General features: G+C 40.4%; 1 protein-coding gene across 1 annotated transcript in view; it reads right to left on the minus strand.

Moving 5' to 3' along the window:
• The window catches only part of LOC126379032 (glutamate receptor ionotropic, kainate 2), a 49082-nt gene that overhangs the window by 10055 nt on the left and 17839 nt on the right, over window positions 1-21188 (minus strand). Inside the window, exons 2-11 of the mRNA XM_050027620.1 lie at window positions 15388-15479; window positions 12259-12420; window positions 7555-7680; window positions 5638-5769; window positions 5313-5479; window positions 3743-3796; window positions 2824-2985; window positions 2213-2356; window positions 1573-1785; window positions 463-666 (exon numbers count right to left, since the gene is read on the minus strand). Coding sequence (XP_049883577.1) covers window positions 463-666; window positions 1573-1785; window positions 2213-2356; window positions 2824-2985; window positions 3743-3796; window positions 5313-5479; window positions 5638-5769; window positions 7555-7680; window positions 12259-12420; window positions 15388-15451 — 1428 coding nt within the window. The 5' untranslated portion in view covers window positions 15452-15479. The remainder of the gene's footprint in view (window positions 1-462; window positions 667-1572; window positions 1786-2212; window positions 2357-2823; window positions 2986-3742; window positions 3797-5312; window positions 5480-5637; window positions 5770-7554; window positions 7681-12258; window positions 12421-15387; window positions 15480-21188) is intronic.

The raw sequence follows: 21188 nt of genomic DNA on the forward strand, positions 1-21188 counted from the left end.
TCCGCACTGGGCCCGCGTGATGGCTTAAGGCCCAATCTCCCTATCCATCCATAGGGAAGGCCCGTCCCCAGCAGTGGGGATGTTAATGGGCTGATGATGATGATGATGACTGGATGTTAGTGTTCCGTCCAAGTAGTTATGCCATCTGCGGGCGGAGGGCAATAGGGAACTGTCCTATTTTTCCTTAAAAAAGTAGCATGGAGAATGCTACACCGACATGAGCGTGGCTCTTAAATTAGTGATGATGAAAAAAGTATCGATGACTATTTTTTTTTCTAGTATCAAGCCAGAAGGAAAGAGAGGAAGGGGAAGACCAAGAAGAACTTACATGGAACAGATTAAAGAAAAGGTTAACGTCGTGTCTTATAGGGAAGTCAAGGAATTGGCCTTTGATAGACTGGAATGGAAAATGCTACACCGACAAGAGCGTGGCTCTTAAATTGATGATGAGTATCAACCCACCCTATCGACCAGCTCGCGGACGATGCCGTTCCAGTGTCCCGTGGCTGGGTCTCTGGCACCGTACATGTTGTCTGGCACCAGCCGTAGCCGGTAGTGGAACCCCGCCCGCGCGGCCACTCGAGCTAACAGGTCGATGCAAAAACCCTCGAAGCGAGCGTTCCCTTGGAGGTTCCACCCTTCCTTCACCATCACGTAGGGTTTTTCCTGTGAAAAAAAAAACAAACATCACCAGCATTATCCCGTTTTTCACAGGGTCCGCTTACCTAACCTGAAAATTTGACAGGTCCAGTTTTTTACAGAAGCGACTGCCTGTCTGACCTTCCAACCCGCGAAAGCCAATACAGGTTAGGTCACATTCCTCCGACAATGCATATCTCGGGAATGTGGGATTCCTCACGATGTTTTCCTTAACCGTGTACAACTTCTGTTGGGCTGAAGGGCTGTTGTGTGATGGAAATGCGATTGAAGAAAACCACGATTTGTTGGTTTCACGTATAATTTTACAATTATTATTATGAGTACAATGCGAGCGAACGATGTTCGATAAATCAATATGGCGAAAATTTTATTATAAAAAAAATATGACAGCTATAAAAAAAGGAGTTGGTTGTCAAATTGACAGCCAAAATTACGTTGGTAATGTTGGTGTTTCCAACAAACCGTTGAGCACGTGATAATCCTTTATGATCCAAACATGAAGTCGAAAACTATCCGAGAATGAATCCACCCTAGTGGGCCGATAGCGTTAAGCACTGAATGAGGGGGAAATCGACCGCGCCGGCTCACGCTGGATTGGATTTAAAAAAAAGAACCTTAGGATTTTTTTGTCAAAATGTCATTATTTTGTTATGCCGATCGATAAAAAAAATCATACCTTCTTGTATGGCTACCTGTATGTACTTGGACAGGGTGTAAGTGACATCGTAACGAATACTGAGGGGGATGATTCAGCTCATTATTCTGAGTTAATATCAAGTGGAATTCTGTCCCTTAGTATATAAAAAACGTAAATTTTGCGACGGAAAATTCCACTTTATATAAACTCAGAATCATGTCTGAATCATCCCCCTCAGTATTTATTACGATGTCACTAACACCCTGTATACTTACCTCTCTAGTAACAACAGTGAGAGTAACGTTTGGTGGGGGGTCTCTCCTGTACGCGGCTGGGTCGGTAATCGTGAGGCCCTCCCCGGGGGACCAATGGCCTGAGAGCACGGGGCCCCCGGACTCTCCTCCGACGAGACGCATTAACTGGAGGTTGAAGTTTGTCCTGACTCCGTTCTTGAACTCAAGTGGACCAGTCAGGCCTTGAGCTTGGATCTGGGAAAAGGTTACGTCGCAAAATTAACAGCGCCACCTGTTATCAAGACGTTGATTTACGCTATCGATACTCCGTTGTCCAGTGGTTGAGCGTTGTGCTCACGATCCGGAGGTCCCGGGTTCGAATCCCGGTGGGGACAAATCACAAAAATCACTCTGTGATCCCTATTTTGGTTAGGACATTACAGGCTGATCACCTGATTGTCCGAAAGTAAGATGATTCGTGCTTCGGAAGGCACGTTAAGCCGTTGGTGCCGGTTACTACTGACTGATGTAAGTACGCAGCCGGTACATCAGCCATGTCAAAGGCCTTTGGCTCAGTAATAACCCTGATACCAGGATTGATGAGATTGGTAATCCATCTCACAAGAAGAAGAAAATGTTAGCACACCTAAAAACGCTTCTAAGACCCGAAACCCCAGCTCACCTTATTGACATTCTCCAGCAACGTGTTTCCATGAGCCCACGGCGTCTCCGTGTCACAGGACACGTTGGCTGATGTCACTTCCTTGGTGGAAGCCAGCGCAAGAGCCAACACTTGGACTGCGTCGTAGAGAAGGGCTGGTTCAGTCTGGAATTAGAAATTATAATAACTTATGAAAGTAGGATTAATGCCATAGAAATGAAGTCGTCGTGCGTAGCATTTGCGGTGTTAAATTGAGTGATAGAGTGAGAAACGGGGTGATAGAGAGAGATGTGGTGTAAAAAACGATATAGTAACTAAGATTTAGAAAGGAATATTAATTTGGTTTGGACACGTAGAGCGGATGAAGGATAATAGGATTACGAAACCAGAGGAAGACCTAAAAGGACGTATGTTGACCAAATTGGAGATGTCCTTAGAAAAGGTTCATTACGATCTACTCTGCTAACCGGCATGCGTGTATGAAACGATTGATGAATATGGAGGAAGCAAGAGAAGTGTGTCAGGATCGAAGAATTCCAATTGGAATTCCATAGTCTTTGCTTACGCCGGTGGGAGGTGTCAGTTTATGTATGGTTAAACCCCCAGTTTTGTCACAGGTTCCTCATACCAACCTTAATATGTCCCCCAGTGAGGATGCTGGCTCCAATCGGGTGGAACTTCTCCATGACCTGGAGAGTCTCCTTGACGCGCTCCGATCCTCGGTCCACCAGCCTCCACCCGCTCATGTTCACGCGGTTGTAGTAGAAGTCTTCCAGGTCGAAGAGTTCCATATCCTGGGGAAGTTGAAACTTTTTCTTTGATTGAGTAGTGTCAAGGTAAAATGTCCTCTTTGTGTTTCCTTTCACCCTAAGATTGCCTGGTAGAAATTGCGGGTTAGCATTAAGGCTGCCGATAGTACTTTTGTCGTTTTTTTTTTTTAATTGTCCTTTATGTTGTGTTTTGAATTATTGCCCTTAAAATAAATATTAAAAATAAACAACTAGTATCTAGTTGGACACTTAAAGTTTCCAACTAGTCAAATCAGTTACATTTTACTAAACGTCAAACCACAAAACTACTGTGGAATTGTTTGATTTGAAAAAGCAACCTGTGACGTCATAAAAAAACGTGACAACATGTCGGACTTATTATTACATTTTTCTTTATTAATATATAATTAATAAAGAAAAAACGTGACAACATGTCGGACTTATTATTACATTTTTCTTTATTAATATATAATTAATAAAGAAAAAACGTGACAACATGTCGGACTTATTATTACATTTTTCTTCCGACATGTTGTCACGTTTTTTTATGACGTCACAGGTTGCTTTTTCAAATCAAACAATTCCATAGTAGTTTTGTGTTCCATAAATAATTTAAATAGAAAATATCAATTGTTTTTTGTTAGTTTTACATCTGTCTTTATTTAGTAATCAGAATTTCATAATTTAATTTTGACCTAGGAAATGAAAAAACCCAATTAAGCGGCATTTTACAATTTATCTTTGACCTATTAATAGGTTTGAAAGCTTAAATAATACTTACAAAAGTGGTGAAAATGTAATGGTAGTTTTCGTTGTTCATTTGCAGTTGTAGAATCTGTAAAAAAATAATACAGGGTGTTAGTGACACCCTGCATTAGTATACGAATACTAAGGGGGTCGATTCAGCTCATGATTCTGCGTTAAATCAAATGGAATTTCACGAAGTTTAATTTATGATTTTACTTTATTGCTTCTCATGTCCAGTCCATCCAAGTTGCAGAGTTGAAGATGTTACATTGGATGTGCGGCGTAACGAGGCTCGACAAGATCCGCAACGAGTATGTGCGCGGTAGCCTCGGTGTACGTGACGTGGCTGACAAACTGCAGGAAAACCGGCTGCGTTGGTATGGGCATGTTAAAAGAAGACCGCCTGGGTACATTGGCAACGTGGCACTCGACTTCAATATTACTGGTCAGCGACGTAGAGGAAGACCTAAGCTGAGATGGTTGAGTGTCGTGGAGAAAGACATGGAGAGTTGCGGGTTATCCGAAGATGATGTCCAGGATAGGGCAAAGTGGAGGAAGAACAGTAGGAAAGCGGACCCCGGCGCAAGACGGCGGGATTCACGCTAGGAAGAAGAAGAAAAAGAAGACTTTATTGCTTCTCAAATTCCTAAACTACATTATAGTGGCGGCTAGATCACACCGGGCGTCGTTATAGGGCGCCAAAATCAACCAAGACGGGACCACCCTGGCTGGCAGCGCCGGATGTAGATAGTCAGAGGTAAATCCATCGCAAGATGAACAGTTGCGGCCCTAGGGCGGTGCGGGCGGTGCGACTGCACCGGGCGTCGTTTTAGGAGGGGCGCCAAAATCAACCAAGACGGGACCACCCTGCCTGGCAGCCCCGGATCTACAGGGAAGTAACTGGATTGGGAATATCTGCCCTGTGGATAAGACCTCTTAGAGGCCTCGTAAAACTCATACATTTAATGGGTGGCCGTAAACGACATTTTTAAAAGATTTAAATAGATAAGTATGTTTTGAATGCCGTAAACTAATAAAAAAAAACTGTATTTTGAGGGGCGCCGCTGTGGCGACCTCACAGTACATTATTTTGCTAGGGCCGCTACTGCTACTTTACCGGCTATAGCCGATTTATGTAATGATAAAATTGCAGCCTTTTATATAAAATAATATATATATTATTTTATATAAAAGGCTGCAATTTTATCATTACTTTTCGTAACATACTGCATACAAAATTTCAGGACAAAATTTCGCGGGATCTCGAATTTGCGGTCTCGAGTCGGGATTCTATTCCTTAACAAGTATATTAGATGCAAAGATATTTTTATCCCCTTGATAGGCAAAAGCATTTAGCCCTTCCAACCTTTTCTATGCCGTGCAAAAAGGGAAAAGGGACATACTGCATACAAAATTTCGGGACAAAATTTCGCGGAATCTCGAATTTGCGATTTCGAGTCGGGATTCCGTTCCTTAACAAGTATATTTGATGCAAAGATATTTTGATCCCCTTGATGGGCAAAAGCACTTGGCCCTTCGAACGTCTTCTATTCCGTGTAAAAAGGAGAGAAAGAGGAAGAGAGATAGAACTATAGTCTACGTACAGCTCGAGCAAGATGCCGCATATGTTTCGGGTCAGTGTCGACGATTATGTGCGTCACTCGCTGCGCCTTCAGCTGCGCGAGCGCACGTCGATACTCGTGGGCGTCGTCGCACCGCACCGCGTACATGTCTCGACCGTCCTTGGCAAGATCTAGGATGTTTAGTTCGCCTGTAATGAGAAGAAATGAAAGACAGCTGCGGTCTTGTCGGTGGAGTAACATTTATGAAACAAATAAAAGAGAAGGTGCAGGTCGTGTCGTATCAGGAGGTGAAGGATTTGGCGGGAGAGGAGAGGAATGGCGATTAGTCCTGAGTTAATATGCGTACCATAACCGAAGTCTTCGTAAATGATGCCCATCCTGGTCCAATTCAGGTAGGCAGTGAGGTCCTCGAACGCTCGGATGATCAGCTCTCTTGACGGGTACATGTTGATGGTGAAACTGTCTGTGTCGTTGACCGCTGGGAAATTAATGAATTACAATAAGTTTATGGCATTAAAAATGCACCTTTATGTTACTTAGTCCCTCGTTTAACATACTTAATATATAAAAGTATTTAAACGCAATCTCGTGGCATGTGAGACACCTTTTTTTTGACGTGACTTGTTGTATATTTGCCGCAGGTGGCATTAACTACTTGGCCGGACAAATGGGGAGCGCTAAAGGCTCTCACTCGGTACAACGTTTATGATAACAGGCCTGAGGGTGCCCAGTTGGGCGCGAACGCTCGCGCTCCAAACACTTCAGGACTCCGATACCGACCCCGCCGGCGTGGTCGCCGACTTCCCTCAATCAGCGCTTATTGCGATCGTCCCACTAGGGTCTATTAATTCTTTCAAATATTTTTCCTCTCTGACGACGCCCTGAGCCGAGGTTCGCGCCCAACTGGGCACCCTCAGGCGTGTTGTCTTAAATGTTGAACCGGGTGAGAGCCTTTAGCGCTCCCCATTTGTCCGGGCAAGTAGTTAATACCATCTGCGGCAAATCTACAATAAGTCACGTCAAAAAAAAAGATGGAATAGTAAGTTTTTATTTGTAAGGGCGTTAACGTAAAAATAGTGTGAATGCAATTGATTAGTTCAGTATTTTTTAAGTCAAGTGTAAAGCACGTATATTGATTTATATTGTGAACTTTTTGTTTATGCATTGTTTTAAGTTTACGCGGTTATTATCATAATTAAAGCACATAATAACGCACATTGAAACGGCCTAATGTGGTGAAAAAACGTGAGGACACAGTGAGTGCGGTTTGTCGTAGTGAGTTTCGTGCGAGTTCAGATGGTTCCGAACATTCCGATATCAAAAACATAAACAAACGGCAAAGAAAGAGGGTAGACAGATATGTCTGCCCGTAGAAAATTATGGATCTACCTACTCCACTCCAATCTCATCAGTCATCCCGTGATCATGGCACTTGCAACAGTGTCGAAATATCGGGAGTCTCATATCCCCATTTAAACGCGGTAAGAACCCGTTAATGGTGCTAATTCCTGTAAATACCATCTAATTTTATTTTAAGTTATATCTGTCATTTTCTTATCCGCCGAAAAGGAAAGGGACGGGTAATCGACAAGCATAAAATTTATGGAACACACGTCAATTTTAAGCACAAATCTAAACCAACCGTCTAAAAATTTTACGTCAGTCAATAACCCGACACATTAATTTACTCATTCTTCCTAAAATTAAGAGCTGTGAATCATCCGTCCCTTTCCTTTTCGACGGATATGAAAATGACGGATATAACTTAAAATAAAATTAGGCGGTGTCTGCAGGAATCGGGGCCATTATGTGCTTTAATTTTTGTTTGTGATTTGTGTGGTAAATAAATATTAAATGATTATTATAAAAGCATATTATTTCGTAAGTATTACTACCTACCTTACCTAAGTAAGTAATGACGGTTAAATTAGGTATTGTAATTGGCATCCCTAAGACTAATGTCAATGTGTGGTGTCTGTGTGAAACGAGGTTGTGTGTATGAAGTGTCAGGGGTGTGCTAATTTTAATTTCGATTGAAGTTTATTATTTTTTATATTTTAGTATTTTTTGGGGTTCAGCTGAAAATCAGCGTTGTGGCACTCCCTCAATGTCGGAGTGTCACAACATCTTGTTGAGCTGACGTCCCTCTTTAGAGATAAGGTTTAAATTCATTATTTTGTTCGCTATTCTATTCTGTGTACCACCTACTTATTTCTAAAATATTTTTTTTTCTTTCTTTCTTCTCATAATTAAAACAACATACCGGTATCTGGCATCGGCGCTGCAAGGAAGTGTGGCGCGTGCAGCGATTGGCTGACCCCTCCGAGAGCTGGCATAGGACCCCCGCCACTGAACAGAGCCACACAGCCCGACCTTATCTGTGAGCACGCTGAAAAAAAGACATACAAACTGATTTAATCAATTAATTAATTGTACAAGGATATTATACACATTCATGTCACAGGGACTGTAACCTGGAACCTGACAGAGGGCGGCAATAACTGTCAGTACTGTTCAGAGGCGGAGGACAGGAGTCCTAGTACAGCTTTGAAATAGACTACTCTGGACGCCATCACACTCGCGTCAGACAGAGTACTGCGGGGAAGGCAAGAGGGGAACCACTGCCCTATTTTTCCCTAAAAAGTAGCATGGAGAACGCTTAATGAATGGATGGATGGAGAATGAATTTTCTCGGGTATGTGGGTTTCCTCACGATGTTTTCCTTCACCGCTGAGCACGTGACAATCATTTATGATCCAAACATGAATTCGTAAAACGATTTCGAAAACCATAAGGTTTAATCTCGTCCTGGATTCGAGCCTGCGACCTCACAGTGAAAGCCAAGCGTTTTTCTAACTGGGCTACCACGGCTCCCTCTATCAAATCAAAGTCAAATCAAATATACTTTTTCTACTCCTCTACTTTAATCTGGCATTTAAATAACCAAAAAGTCTAATATAAGTACATACATAATTAAACTCTTTGAAAAAGTGTACGCTCTATGGCCTATAAAAGCATTGTTTACAAAGTGTAACTGTACTTTAATGTCGCCAAAAAAGCATTGTTGTTGTTTTTTTTTTGACCTGGAAACTGGCACCTTTACTTTGTTTGGTGCCATAGATATACTATAAAAAAAAGTATACATTTGCCGCCATTTTCCCGCGCGTTGGAAAATAAATTGGAAAATTTTTGTGTTTCGTTTCAAAACACTAAAAAGTATAAAATATAATATCAACACTGCAGTAAAACCTACCAATGTACCCAATATTACCATATCACACAATACCATTCAAAATTTACATCTTCATTTTTATAAATAAAATTTTTCTTTGTATAATTTTTGTTTCATTTAAAATTACGTCGTCGTAGAAAAAGTATTGTATGCAACGTTGTATAACTAGGTCAAAAAATGCTCGTGGCGTCTCTTATTGCGATGTTCGCCAAGGCTCACATCGCAACTCACGCCACTCGCATTTTTTGACCCTTCTTATACAACTGTTGCATAAAATATTTTATGCAACAGTTGTATAAGAAGGGTCAAAAAATGCGAGTGGCGTGAGTTGCGATGTGAGCCTTGGCGAACATCGCAATAAGAGACGCCACGAGCATTTTTTGACCTAGTTATACAACGTTGCATACAATACTTTTTCTACGACGACGTCATTTTTCCTTTTTATTTTATACTTTTTAGTGTTTTGAAACGAAACACAAAAATTTTCCAATTTATTTTCCAACGCGCGGGAAAATGGCGGCAAATGTATACTTTTTTTTATAGTATATCTATGGCACCAAACAAAGTAAAGGTGCCAGTTTCCAGGTCAAAAAAAAAAAAAACAACAACAATGCTTTTTTGGCGACATTATAGTACAGTTACACTTTGTAAACAATGCTTTTATAGGCCATAGAGCGTACACTTTTTCAAAGAGTTTAATTATGTATGTACTTATATTAGACTTTTTGGTTATTTAAATGCCAGATTAAAGTAGAGGAGTAGAAAAAATACTATTATTGCACAGAACTACATTTAAACAAACAGACATAACACATGAATACAGTAGAATTTGGGCGGCCTTATTGCCTCTATCAATCAATCACCTAAGAATTCGTTTATATTTATTCATATTCCATTCATAGATAATAGGGATATAGATTTCAAATTATTAACGACATTTCACACATAATGACCTCTCTATTGAAACTTCTTCTTCTGTCGTGTGGGTTGTGAGGTGAATTACCAGCCTCATCAACCGTGGAGTCAGGGTTATTATAGAGCTGCCAAAGGCCCCTGACATGGCTCATGTAACGACTACTTACACCAGTAAGCAGTAACCGGGACCAACGGCTTAACGTGCCTTCCGAAGCACGGATCATCTTACTTTCGGACAATCAGGTGATCAGCCTGTAATGTCCTAACCAAACTAGGGATCACAAAGTGATTTTTGTGGTATGTCCCCACTGGGAATCGAACCCAGGACCTCCGGATCGTGAGCCCAACCACTGGACCACGGAGGTCGTATTCTACGCCAAAACGAAGCGAAAAACACGAAAAATCTCCCGCAACAATATCGCGCAATTAAAAAAAAACAGCTTTCCCGCCAAGAGCCCTTACGGCCCACTTCCGGTAGCCATGTTGCACCGCCATATTGCGTTTCCGGTGCTCTACCCGCGTTTCCTCTGACCTTGTTGAGTGGAGTGTCGTTTACTCAAGTGGAACTGAGTTTATGAGTCAGGAATATGAGTTTAAATTCTTTTTTTTTTACATGTTAGGCAAGGGCCGTAAAAAAATAGAATAGAATAGAATAATTTATTTGCCAGAAAACAGTGTTAACAGATGTAGTTGTACACAGTAGTCCGTGTTTTCAGCTTACAAGTAAGCATGCAAATTTATGCTGTTGTGCTACACATGCATCTACAATTACATAAAAATCAATCATAAAATAAAATAATAATAAAACTCTAATTAACAATGTCAAAGTTTAGTTTTTATAATCTAGAAATTCATAAATAAGTACTATAAAAGCAATGTTGTAGCAACCATTTTGTCAAATTAACTTTAAAAGCAGCTTTGGTCATACTTCTAAATGCGGTGGGAAGTTTATTATGTATAACTATACACATATTTGATATATTCCTCTTGTAAATAAATTTCTGGTGACGATTCCAGTACACTCCATTTGCATTGCATAGCTAGTCGTTCACTTATTTTTTATATTTCTATATTATTTTGGACATTTTTTCTCATGTAAGCGAATGTAATTCTTTGTGAGGAAAATAAAGTTCAATCAATCAATCAATCAATCAATGATACTTTATTGCACAACAACAAAACAAAGGACACAAACATACGAATAAAACATAAGCACAATAGGCGGCCTTGTTGCTAAACAGCAATTTCTGCCAGGCAACCTTAGGGTGAAAGTTCTTCTTAAACCCGAAGTTATGAGTACCTGTCATTTCCATAATTACGAACGACCTCCGTGGTCCAGTGGTTGAGCGTTGGACTCACGGAGGTCCTGGGTTCGCTTCCCGGTGGGGACATATCACAAAAATTACTTTGTGGTCCCTAGTTTGGTTAGGACATAACAGGCTGATCACCTGATTGTCCGAAAGTAAGATGATCCGTAAGGTTACTACATACTGATGTAAGTAAGTAGTCGTTACATGAGGTATGTCAGGGGCCTTTGGCGCTTCAATAGTAACCCTGACACCAGGGATGATGGGGTTGGTACTCCACCTCAGAACCCACACGATAGAAGAGAGAGAATTTCAATAATTACCAAGTCAAGATAGTTACATACATACATACATAAACTCACGCCTATTTACCACCGGGGTAAGCAGAGACTATAGAATTCCATTTGCTTCGATCCTGACACACTTCTCTTGCTTCCTCCACATTCATCAATCGCTTAATACACGCACGGCGGTTCAGAGTAGATTGTATTAAACCTTTTCTAAGGACATCTCCAATTTGAGAAAATAATTAATTAATTAATAATAATAATAAAGGCGTCGGGATGTGACGACCCCATCGCCCCCTGGTGAATTTATCAGCGAACCTGGTGAATTCAACAGTGCAGTCAGTCTCCGCAGGCCAGCTTGTGGCGAGCTGTTGGTGAGTGACGACACCACGGAGCTGAGATCCCCCGAGAGTCGGTCAGGCCCTCCGTCTCCGGCTTGCCTTCACTGGCCGGCCGGAGTGGACCCCAGCGGGGGCCGCAGGACTCTCACCTCTGGCTTGCCTTCATTGGCCGGCCAGAGTGGGGCGTTAGAGCTATACGCTCGCAGGGTGGAAGTGAAAGATGCATAAGTCGCGAGTTGGTGAGGCGGGTAAACCGCCTCGCAGAAAGCGGTGTACACCTCTCGACACCCTGAGCTGCTCACAACCATGTTGCTGCCTTGCCATCCAGTCGCGTCGGCTAGATAGGTGGCCCATCCAGTGAGTGGCGAGTCACCGCCTGCTCATTTTATCCATGTTTACCAACATTGGTCGAGCAGGCGCCATAGTCCCCCATAGCTCCAGTATCCGGTCCACTAACCCCCAACCCAATAGCCCAGTTCCCTTTGTTCCCATAATCTGCAATAGTCCTACACGAACCGGGGATTGTCTTTGGGTGCACTCCCATAGTGCATACAGGGATAATCGCCGGTTGGTGTCACACCACATTTAGATTAAACTGTCTTAAGGGGCCTCTACGTGTTGGCTTCGGCCCCACGCACGCCTTCCAAAAGTCCGGGCCTCCATAGGCCCGAGATATGAAAAAGACATACAATAATAATAATAATAACGATTATTGAAATAAGTTTTTACATTTTATGCATTGAAACCCTTTATTAATTCAAGATAGTTTCGCAAACAATATTTTTTATAACGGAATTATAATTAATTACTTTATTACGTAAGTAAAAAAGAAAATGTGAGTTTATGTATGTATGTTATTTCTTCATGGCGCATACTCCATCGTACCTCTCTTATAAGTCCGGAAGGAGTCCCGGGCAGGTATATACTGTATGTCGTAGACCAGCGTGCTCTCCGGGAACAGGCTGCGCTCCCTGTTGATGCGATAGACCGCGTACTTGAAGGACAGCTCGGCGCTGCCGCCGCGAGCGTCCTCCGTGAAGATGGCTCCTGGAGGAAAAAAAAACGTATTTTTTTAGTTTAAACTTGAGTAGGTTAACACTAAAAATATACCTATTATAACGCCAGTAACACGTCTTATAATTCGTTTAATGTAGGTACTATTGTCCGACGCACCCTTGACCGTTTTTCAGTTTTCTTTAAGTTACGTTCAAACCATTAGTAACGATACTTAATAGACACCTATAACTGGCTTATGTAACAGTTTAATTCCTGATGTAACTTTTATTTTATTTACTTAATGTTTTATTATATAAGCTGTTGGTGTATCTTTTTTATAAATAAATAGACACAATTAAATGACCTCTAAAGCCGCGTCCCCTTGACAACTTGTTGCTCGAAATGTTGAACTTGAAAGTTAGCGCGGAACTTTTGTTTAACAACCTTGTCTGTCTACGCATCTACTACACGTCTGTCAACAACATGTCGCCAAAGGAGCTAGTGTTGTTGCGTGTCTCGTCTCCACTCGACAACAATTGATGCTCAACTAACTACTACTTACTACTACTACTACCGGTTACTACTTTCTGATGTAAGTTAGTAGTCGTTACATGAGCCATGTCAGGGGCCTTTGGCGGGTCAATAGCAACCCTGAGACCAGGGTTGATGGGGTCGGTAATACACCTCACAACCCACACGATAGAAGAGAGACTCAACTAACTAATCATTTATTCAACGTAATTATCATGGATAAACTTGTTGAAGGTCAATGTAACGTTTTTAAATTTTGAATTTACGTCATTTCGCAAGGTGTTATGGCTGAGAAGAATGACAAAAAACTGCAACAGCAACACATCTTTTAAATCAATGAGGGTATACATTACAAGTTATTTAATAACTACAGGAGCACATTTTATATTAGACATTTTTATCATTTAGGTAATCATTAATCTCGTAATGAGCTTTTTTACATAAAGTAAGCTTCACATGAGCTTTTATTTTGTTTTCTGACAAATTCAGCATATTATCTGGTAGTTTATTGTAAAAACGTATACATAACCCCAAAAAAGATGATTTTAATTTACTTAATCTACAATTTTGAATAGCAATTTCCTCGTTTTGTAAGTAAGCCTTTCACAGTTTCTCGGAAGTAGGGATACATTTTTACGTCAGTACATACATAATGATTTCATAAATATATTGCGACCGTCAGTATATTTATTTCTTTAAACAGCTCCTTTAGAGAGTCCCGACGACGCAGATTATAAATAGCGCGAACTGCTCTTTTTTGATTGATGGAAATAGTTTCTACATCAGCGGCTCGACCCCACAGCAAAATCCCGTAAGACATTTTATTTTTATTTTATTTATTTATTTTCTTATAAAAACAATGTTACAAACATTGGAATACAGACATCGATTTTTTTTTTTGACGTGACTTATTGTAAATTTGCCGCAGATGGCATTAACTACTTGGCCGGACAAATGGGGAGCGCTGAAGGCTCTCACCCGGTACAACGTTTAAGACAACAGGCCTGAGGGTGCCCAGTTGGGCGCGAACCTCGGCTCAGGGCGTCGTCTGAGAGGAAAAATATTTGAAAGAATTAATCGACCCCAGTGGGTCGATAGCGATAAGCGCTGAATGAGGGAGCAGACATCGGTAAACCCGAAGGAGATATACGATCCTGACGACCCAATTACTCTAGCCATAGAGGCGGCCAATCAGCTCGCGACACCAAACACTTCAGGACCCGATACCGACCCCGAACATTATGCTGTGGAAGTACCTGAAGTAGACAAGTCTAGCAGTGGGTACATCTGTGAGTTGTCGGATCCTTCTGACGGCATATGCTGCTGAACTAAGCTTACCCGCTAGTGATACAATACGTGGGCCCCATTGAAGTTTTGAATCTACAGTAATTCCTAAGAAAACGATGTATTCAACAATATCCAGTTTCTCGTCGTTAATTTTAATGTTGTTATTTACTTTCTTTACGTTTGGTGGAACAAATTTAATACACTTCGATTTCTTAGCATTTAGAACTAGGTTATTTACTGTAAATCAACTTAGAACCTGCGACACAGCGCTGTTTGACTTTGTTTCGTGAAGTTCCTCTAATTTTCTGTCGATTTTAAATATAAGAGAAGTGTTATCCGCGAACAGCACAATGTCAGCTTGGTTCTGTACTATTTCTACTCATCACCAGCCCATTAACGTCCCCACTGCTGGGGCACGGGCCTTCCCTATGGATGGATAGGGAGATCGGGCCTTAAACCACCACGCGGGCCCAGTGCAGATTGGTGGTTATTAACGACTGCTAATGCAGCCGGGACCAACGGCTTAACGTGCCTTCCGAAGCACGGAGGAGCTCGAGATGCAAACTTTTTTTTTGTGGTCACCCATCCTATGACCGGCCTTTGCGAAAGTTGCTTAACTTCAACAATCGCAGACCGAGCGCGTTTTCCGCTGCGCCACCGAGTTCCTCCATGCTATTTCCACTACGACCTATATTTTCTCTGTTATAACTAGTATTAGCAGAACGTAGAGGGTAGCTCACAGGGACGGGCTAACCTATAAAATGCTACTTAGGTTCTATGACGATCTTGTGACGTAGCGAGTAGGCGCCGCTACTTCAAAAGCGCACATCTGATGCCGGGCAGCAGCGGTATCAGTACTGGTTGGAGGCCGAGGAAATGGACTCTGGTAGGGCTCTAGCTAGAACATCACCGATTGCGAAATTGGTCGGTGTACCCACTTTAGGACTCTGTCGCACTAACATATTTGACATTTAGTGAGACTTACAGTTCAATTTGTCAAAAAAGTAAATGTGACATGGTACCCAAGTGTATACATATTAATGCTCGTGACTGTACTGCGGAACGGAAGGCGATTGGGGCAACCACCGTTCTACACGCCCTATCTATGGAGTAATGGCGATTACTCCACCGACAAAAGCGCAGCTCTTAAATAAAGAGAGAGATAACTAGTTATAAGTCACGCCAAAATAATGTACTTACCAATTTTAATGACAGGCGACAGTGCGGCGACAGCGTTGAGTGTTACCACCAACCAGCGCCACATGTTGCCTCGGCCTCAGGACATCGCGCAACTTGTAACAAAACATGTAACATTGTTATTAATGAAACTTGTAACAAACAATCGGCGCGTATACAGCGCGAACGCTGTTTCTAGACATCCCGCAACTTGTAACAAAACTTGTAACATTGTTATAAATTATAATTGTAACAAGTAGTCAGCGTTTATTGCGCGACCACGGTCACAAGACATCGCGCAACTTGTAACAAAGCGTGTAAAATTGTTATAAATGTAACTTGTAACAATCAGCGTACTTATACAGGGTGTTAGTGATACCGCACCGTATGTTTTTTGTATTTTCAGTAGGGCGCGCGTCATCTAATAATAAATACTCTCCTTTCTTTTTTTAAATAATATAGGATCTCGTTTGACCACAATCTCACCTAATGGTAAGTAACGACGTGCTCTAGAGTGGATCACGCCTACCTACCAAATACATATGCAATCTAGCCTTGTAGAGTCTTATTATAACGAGTTGGAAAAACAGTCTGGTAGAACGCTTGCCTCTCACTTTGAGGTCGCAGGTTCGAATCCAGCAAAGGCCTAAACCAATGATTGTCGAATTTGTTTTCGAATTCATGTTTGGATCATAAATGATTATCACGTGCAAGGAAACTCATATTCCCGAGAAATGCATTTTCGGAGGTATGTGACCTAACCTGTATTGGGCTGGTTTTCCCTTCGCGGGTTGGAAAGTCAGACAGGCAGTCGCTTCTGTAAAAAACCGGACCTGTCAAATCTTCAGGTTAGGTAAGCGGATCTTGTGAAAAACGGGATAATGCTGGGGAGATTAAACTTGTTGAAGGTCAATTTACAGTTTTGAATCTACGACATTTCGCAAGGTATTATGGCTGAGGCGAAGAAATGACGAGAAACTTCAACAGCAACACATTAAATATGTAAATTAAGTGTCTGTTTTGTGTGTTAAGTGTTTTTTTGGTGTTTAAGATGTGACTTGATGAAAAACACTTAACCAAAGCCGTAATCCCGAACAGTAACGGTAATAAAACTGGTCTTTATATAAATCCTCTGATGGCAAGATTTTCCTCATTTTAAGGGAGTGGTTCTTTCACTAACGATGTAGCGATAAGCGATACAGCCAAGAAGACATATTTGTCCTAAAAGGGTTAAGATTAATGACTATCTAAATGATAAAAATGTCTGGTGTTCCTCTAGTTATTAAATAACTTGTAATGTATACCCTCATTGGTTTTTTAAAAGATGTGTTGCTGTTGCAGTTTCTTGTCATTTCTTCTCCTCAGCCATAACACCTTGCGAAATGACGTAAATTCAAAAATGTTATATTGACCTTCAATAACTTTATCCATGATAATTACGTTGAATAAATGATTCTGATTTCTGATTTTTATTTCTTTATTATGGTGCATCAACAGCAGTACATACACGAACACACAAAATAAAATACACATAGGAAATGTTCCGGTACGCCTGCCAATTATAAACGCACACAGCACTGATAATAAAAAATAGAAACTAAAGTTAACAAATTAAAAAGAACAACAATTGAAAATAAAATTAAAAAAAATATAAGTAGATCGTATTTTAAATAACGATTAAATGGTACTTATGAATAAAAAGAAAACGAAAACTATTGCAAAATAAAACTTAGAAATAGGTAGGTAAGTACATAAATTATTAGTGATGTGGGATAAGTTAGAATTGAATAAATAAATTGTTATGATTAATCAAACCACTGATTAGCCTACAGCATCTACTATTTATAATAGCCTATAATGTTAGAAATTAAATTATTTCCATGAAATTAGTTTTTAGCACGGAATAGAAGAAAGTGTTTGGAAGGGCCAAGTGAGCGCGAAACGCGCGCCATACAAGTATGAGCAAATAGTTCATACTTCAACTTTGCACTCCACTCGTCCGCAAACTTTACGACGCACGGAACTCCGCGATAGTATATTAAAAGGTCGTCTTGTGCATTATAACCAAGGCAAAAAGCAAGTCGACTATCAAGGCAAGCCTTCCAGCTCCTCCCCACCAGTGACTAAGCTAGGTTTACCTCACCCCCTCGGTCTTACTTTAGTCTTCAATCGTATGGCGTCACACACAGATGCGCGTGTACGATAACGTCAATGTGTAGTGTCTGTGTAAAACGAGGTGTTTTGTATGAAGTGTCCGGGGTGACAGTATGATGCAGCAAACAGATATTCTGTTTGAGAAGTGAATATTTGATTTGAAATGCTTGCCAAGTTGGACAAATATCATCGCTCCTAGCTTTTGAGAGCTTGCCAATGCTTTGCATATTTACTTAAACAGTGTGTTAGATGATTCACACCACGATTCTGAGTTGATATCAAGCGGAATTTTCCGTCGCAAAAGTAGGGAATTGAAAATAATAAACACACTGCAATAAAATCGTGTCAAATTTAAAAAGTACGCACCGTCTTATTACGTATATTAGCGCGTGGTGCTTCGTAACGCGGTCGGGTTATACTGCGACTCGGATTGACAGGAAGTATGTTTTAGTGTAAGTATTTTAAACTAAAATAATAATTTTGGTGGGTTTTACTGCGAAAATTAAAATGTTTAACATGCACAATATCATTACTTATTAGAAATATGACGTTCCATCCTTCTTTTTTCGCTTTGAGCTTCTATTTTTGCAAGTTTTTACGTGTTGTCAGTTCGGCGCCTAATCGCGCACTGAGATAAAGTACTGTCAATGTCGCTATATTAACAGTAACTTTGCGGCCCACTTTTTGAGCGCTGATGTTTAATGTACGGTAGTAGTAAATCTATGAGGCAACCGTATATTTTTATAAAGTCTATTCAAACAGTGACAACTATAAACTGGTCCCATCGGGGAAGGCGATGACGTAGGGTTTGATAAAGTCCGCTGGTCTACTAATGCATTTATCATAAATAGAAAGAAAGAAACGTTAAAAACGTTACTTAAATCCATGTTAGAAGGTTAAATGAAGATGGCAAACAGCTCCTACTATATTTTTATTAGGGAACGTGTCCAAAAAAGGCCCTAATTTATCGCTACCCGCTATCAGAGGCCCGGTAACGTCGACAAAAAAAAGAAAATGATGATCTGAAGTGATTTTTTGTACGATTCATGAGGGCAGATTGACAGATTGATTTTAGTTTGGTGTGTTTGTTTTTGTCATGGTTTCCATGAGATAAGCCAGCCTCCGTGGTCCAGTGGTTGAGCGTTGTGCTCACGATCCGGAGGTCCCGGGTTCGAATCCCGGTTGGGACAAATCACAAAAGTCACTTTGTGATCCCTAGTTTGGTTAGGACATTACAGACTGATCACCTGATTGTCCAAAAAGTAAAAAGATCCGTGCTTCGGAAGGCACGTTAAGCCGTTGGTCCCGGTTACTACTTACTGACGTAAGTATGTAATCGTTACATGAGCCATGTCGGGGGCCTTTGGCGGCTCAGTAGTAACCCTGACACCAGGGTTGATGGGGTTGGTAATCCACCTCATTACCCACACGATAGTAGTAGTAGTAGTATGAGATAAGATTTAACAGATTATATACCATAGCGATTACAGCATGCGCAACGTGTTAAAATTATCGATCGATTCAATAAATGTCTGATGTGGCATTTCGTTATTGTTCTAGTTTAAATAATAATAATTGTTATGTCTTATACGTGTTTGTTTCAGTCGAATTAGTTTTTACTGTAATGGCTGAATGTAAAACAGTAAAAAGCTCGGTGAGGCGTGGGTACTAAGTTCATCTTGCGATTGATGTACAGTCATGAGCAATATCATGTACCCACTTTAGACTAAGTACTACTTACACAAAAAGCTTACTATAGCGTTAAGGAGTTCATTGATGAATGAATAGTGAAGTGTTCTGATCTAGTTCATATTAAATATTAACTACTTATTGTTATTAAGGATATAATTTAAATTGTTTTTTTTTTTCTTTTTATAAAATAATGATGTTTAACTATACTTAATGTTAATAATGTATGATATATAAATAATGACAATGTATGATAAATACTAATAAATATATGAATGAATATGAATATAGAACCCTGTCGCACCATCATATTTGACATTTAATGAGGCTTACGGTTCAAATTGTCAAAAAAGTTCATGTGACATGGTTTCAAAGTGTATACCATATTAGTACTCGTGACCGTACCTCTGTCTACCCCATTGGGATATAGTCGTGGGTTTATGTTATGTACTTAATGTGAAATAACTAATTTGAGCAATCAAGCCAAGGAACTAAAACAAAGCAAGGTTTTAGTATAAGTACGTCCCGGAAAGCTTGAGGTTAACCCGGGTTTACCCCGGAACATTGCGAAGTTAACCATGTATTACGCCTTAGAGATAATGGGGCGTACAGAGGGTTAACGTGGCCAACTTGCCACAACCACAATCATAAATTCATGACATAGAATCAAGCGGAAATAACCGTCCATCGAAAATACGTCCACCAAAAATACGTCTATCGAAAATACTTCCACCGAAAAGACACCCACCGAAAATACGTCCACCAAAAATACATCTATCGAAAATACTTCCACCGAAAATACGTCCACCGAAATTACGAATCACCCTTCTAACTTAAGAGCCACAAGGCAAAATATCATAGGAAACAATAACCTGGTAAAGGTTAAAGGCATCCCCGATTTGGTCAATTTAAATAATTAACTTGACTAAATAAACGACAAAACTAAAACAAAGCAAGGTTTTAGTATAAGTACGTCCCGGAAAGCTTGAGTTTAACCCGGGTTTACCACGGAACATTGTGAAGTTAACCCTGTAAATACACATTAGAGATAACGGGGCGGAGAAGTATTTTGGCATTTTGATGTTCTGACATACATAGGGTTAACGTGTCCAACATGGCACAACCACAGTCATATCAGAAATTACCGTCCACCGAAAATACGTCAATCGGAAAAACGACCACTGAAAATAAGTCCACCGAAATTGCGTTCACCAAATACGTCCACCAAAAATACGTCAACCAATAAAACGACCACTGAAAATACGTCCACCAAATTAAATCCACATTGAAACTACGTCCAACAAAATTACGGCCTACAAAATGACTTCCAGCGTAATTACGGCCACCAAAGTTACGAAAGACCATCGTAATTAAGGTGGGTGTAAGTCCAAGATTCAGACCATGATTCTGAGTTGATATCAAGTGGAATTTTCTGTCGAAAAATTCATGAAAAAGTTAATGATCTATTTTTAAATTTTCAAAATAAAAGTATAGAATTGTAAATAATTTAAAAATACAAAAAGTCATGAATCAGACTCATGGTCTGAATCATCCCCCTCACTATTTTCATTTTTAAAACTGGAATTACATTTTCAAATTCAAATTCAAAAATATCTTTATTCAGTAACATAGTTAAAGTAAAGTAAAGTAAAGTTTATTATTAGAATCGACAAAAAGACAAATACAGTAACAATTGACTTATAGTTAAGAGTACAGCATCTCTTTGCTGTACTCTTAACTATTACAGTTACACTTTGAATCGTCAATTTTACATAACGAACGTCTCATCCGCCTAAAACTACTGCAGCTTCTCACAACCAGTATAGCCGGGGAAAAGAAGCTGCAAGAAAAAGGCACAGGGCCGTAGACGTTCTTTAAAAAAAAATCTACGTTTTATTATAAGGCATTTATTGACCAAATTTCCCGACTGTGTGTCCCAAAAAGGCCGCATCTGAGCATATTGTCACGCTCAAGAGGCGTGC

The sequence above is a fragment of the Pectinophora gossypiella genome, chromosome 27, assembly GCF_024362695.1.
Source record: "Pectinophora gossypiella chromosome 27, ilPecGoss1.1, whole genome shotgun sequence".
Classification (NCBI taxonomy): Eukaryota; Metazoa; Arthropoda; class Insecta; order Lepidoptera; family Gelechiidae; genus Pectinophora; species Pectinophora gossypiella.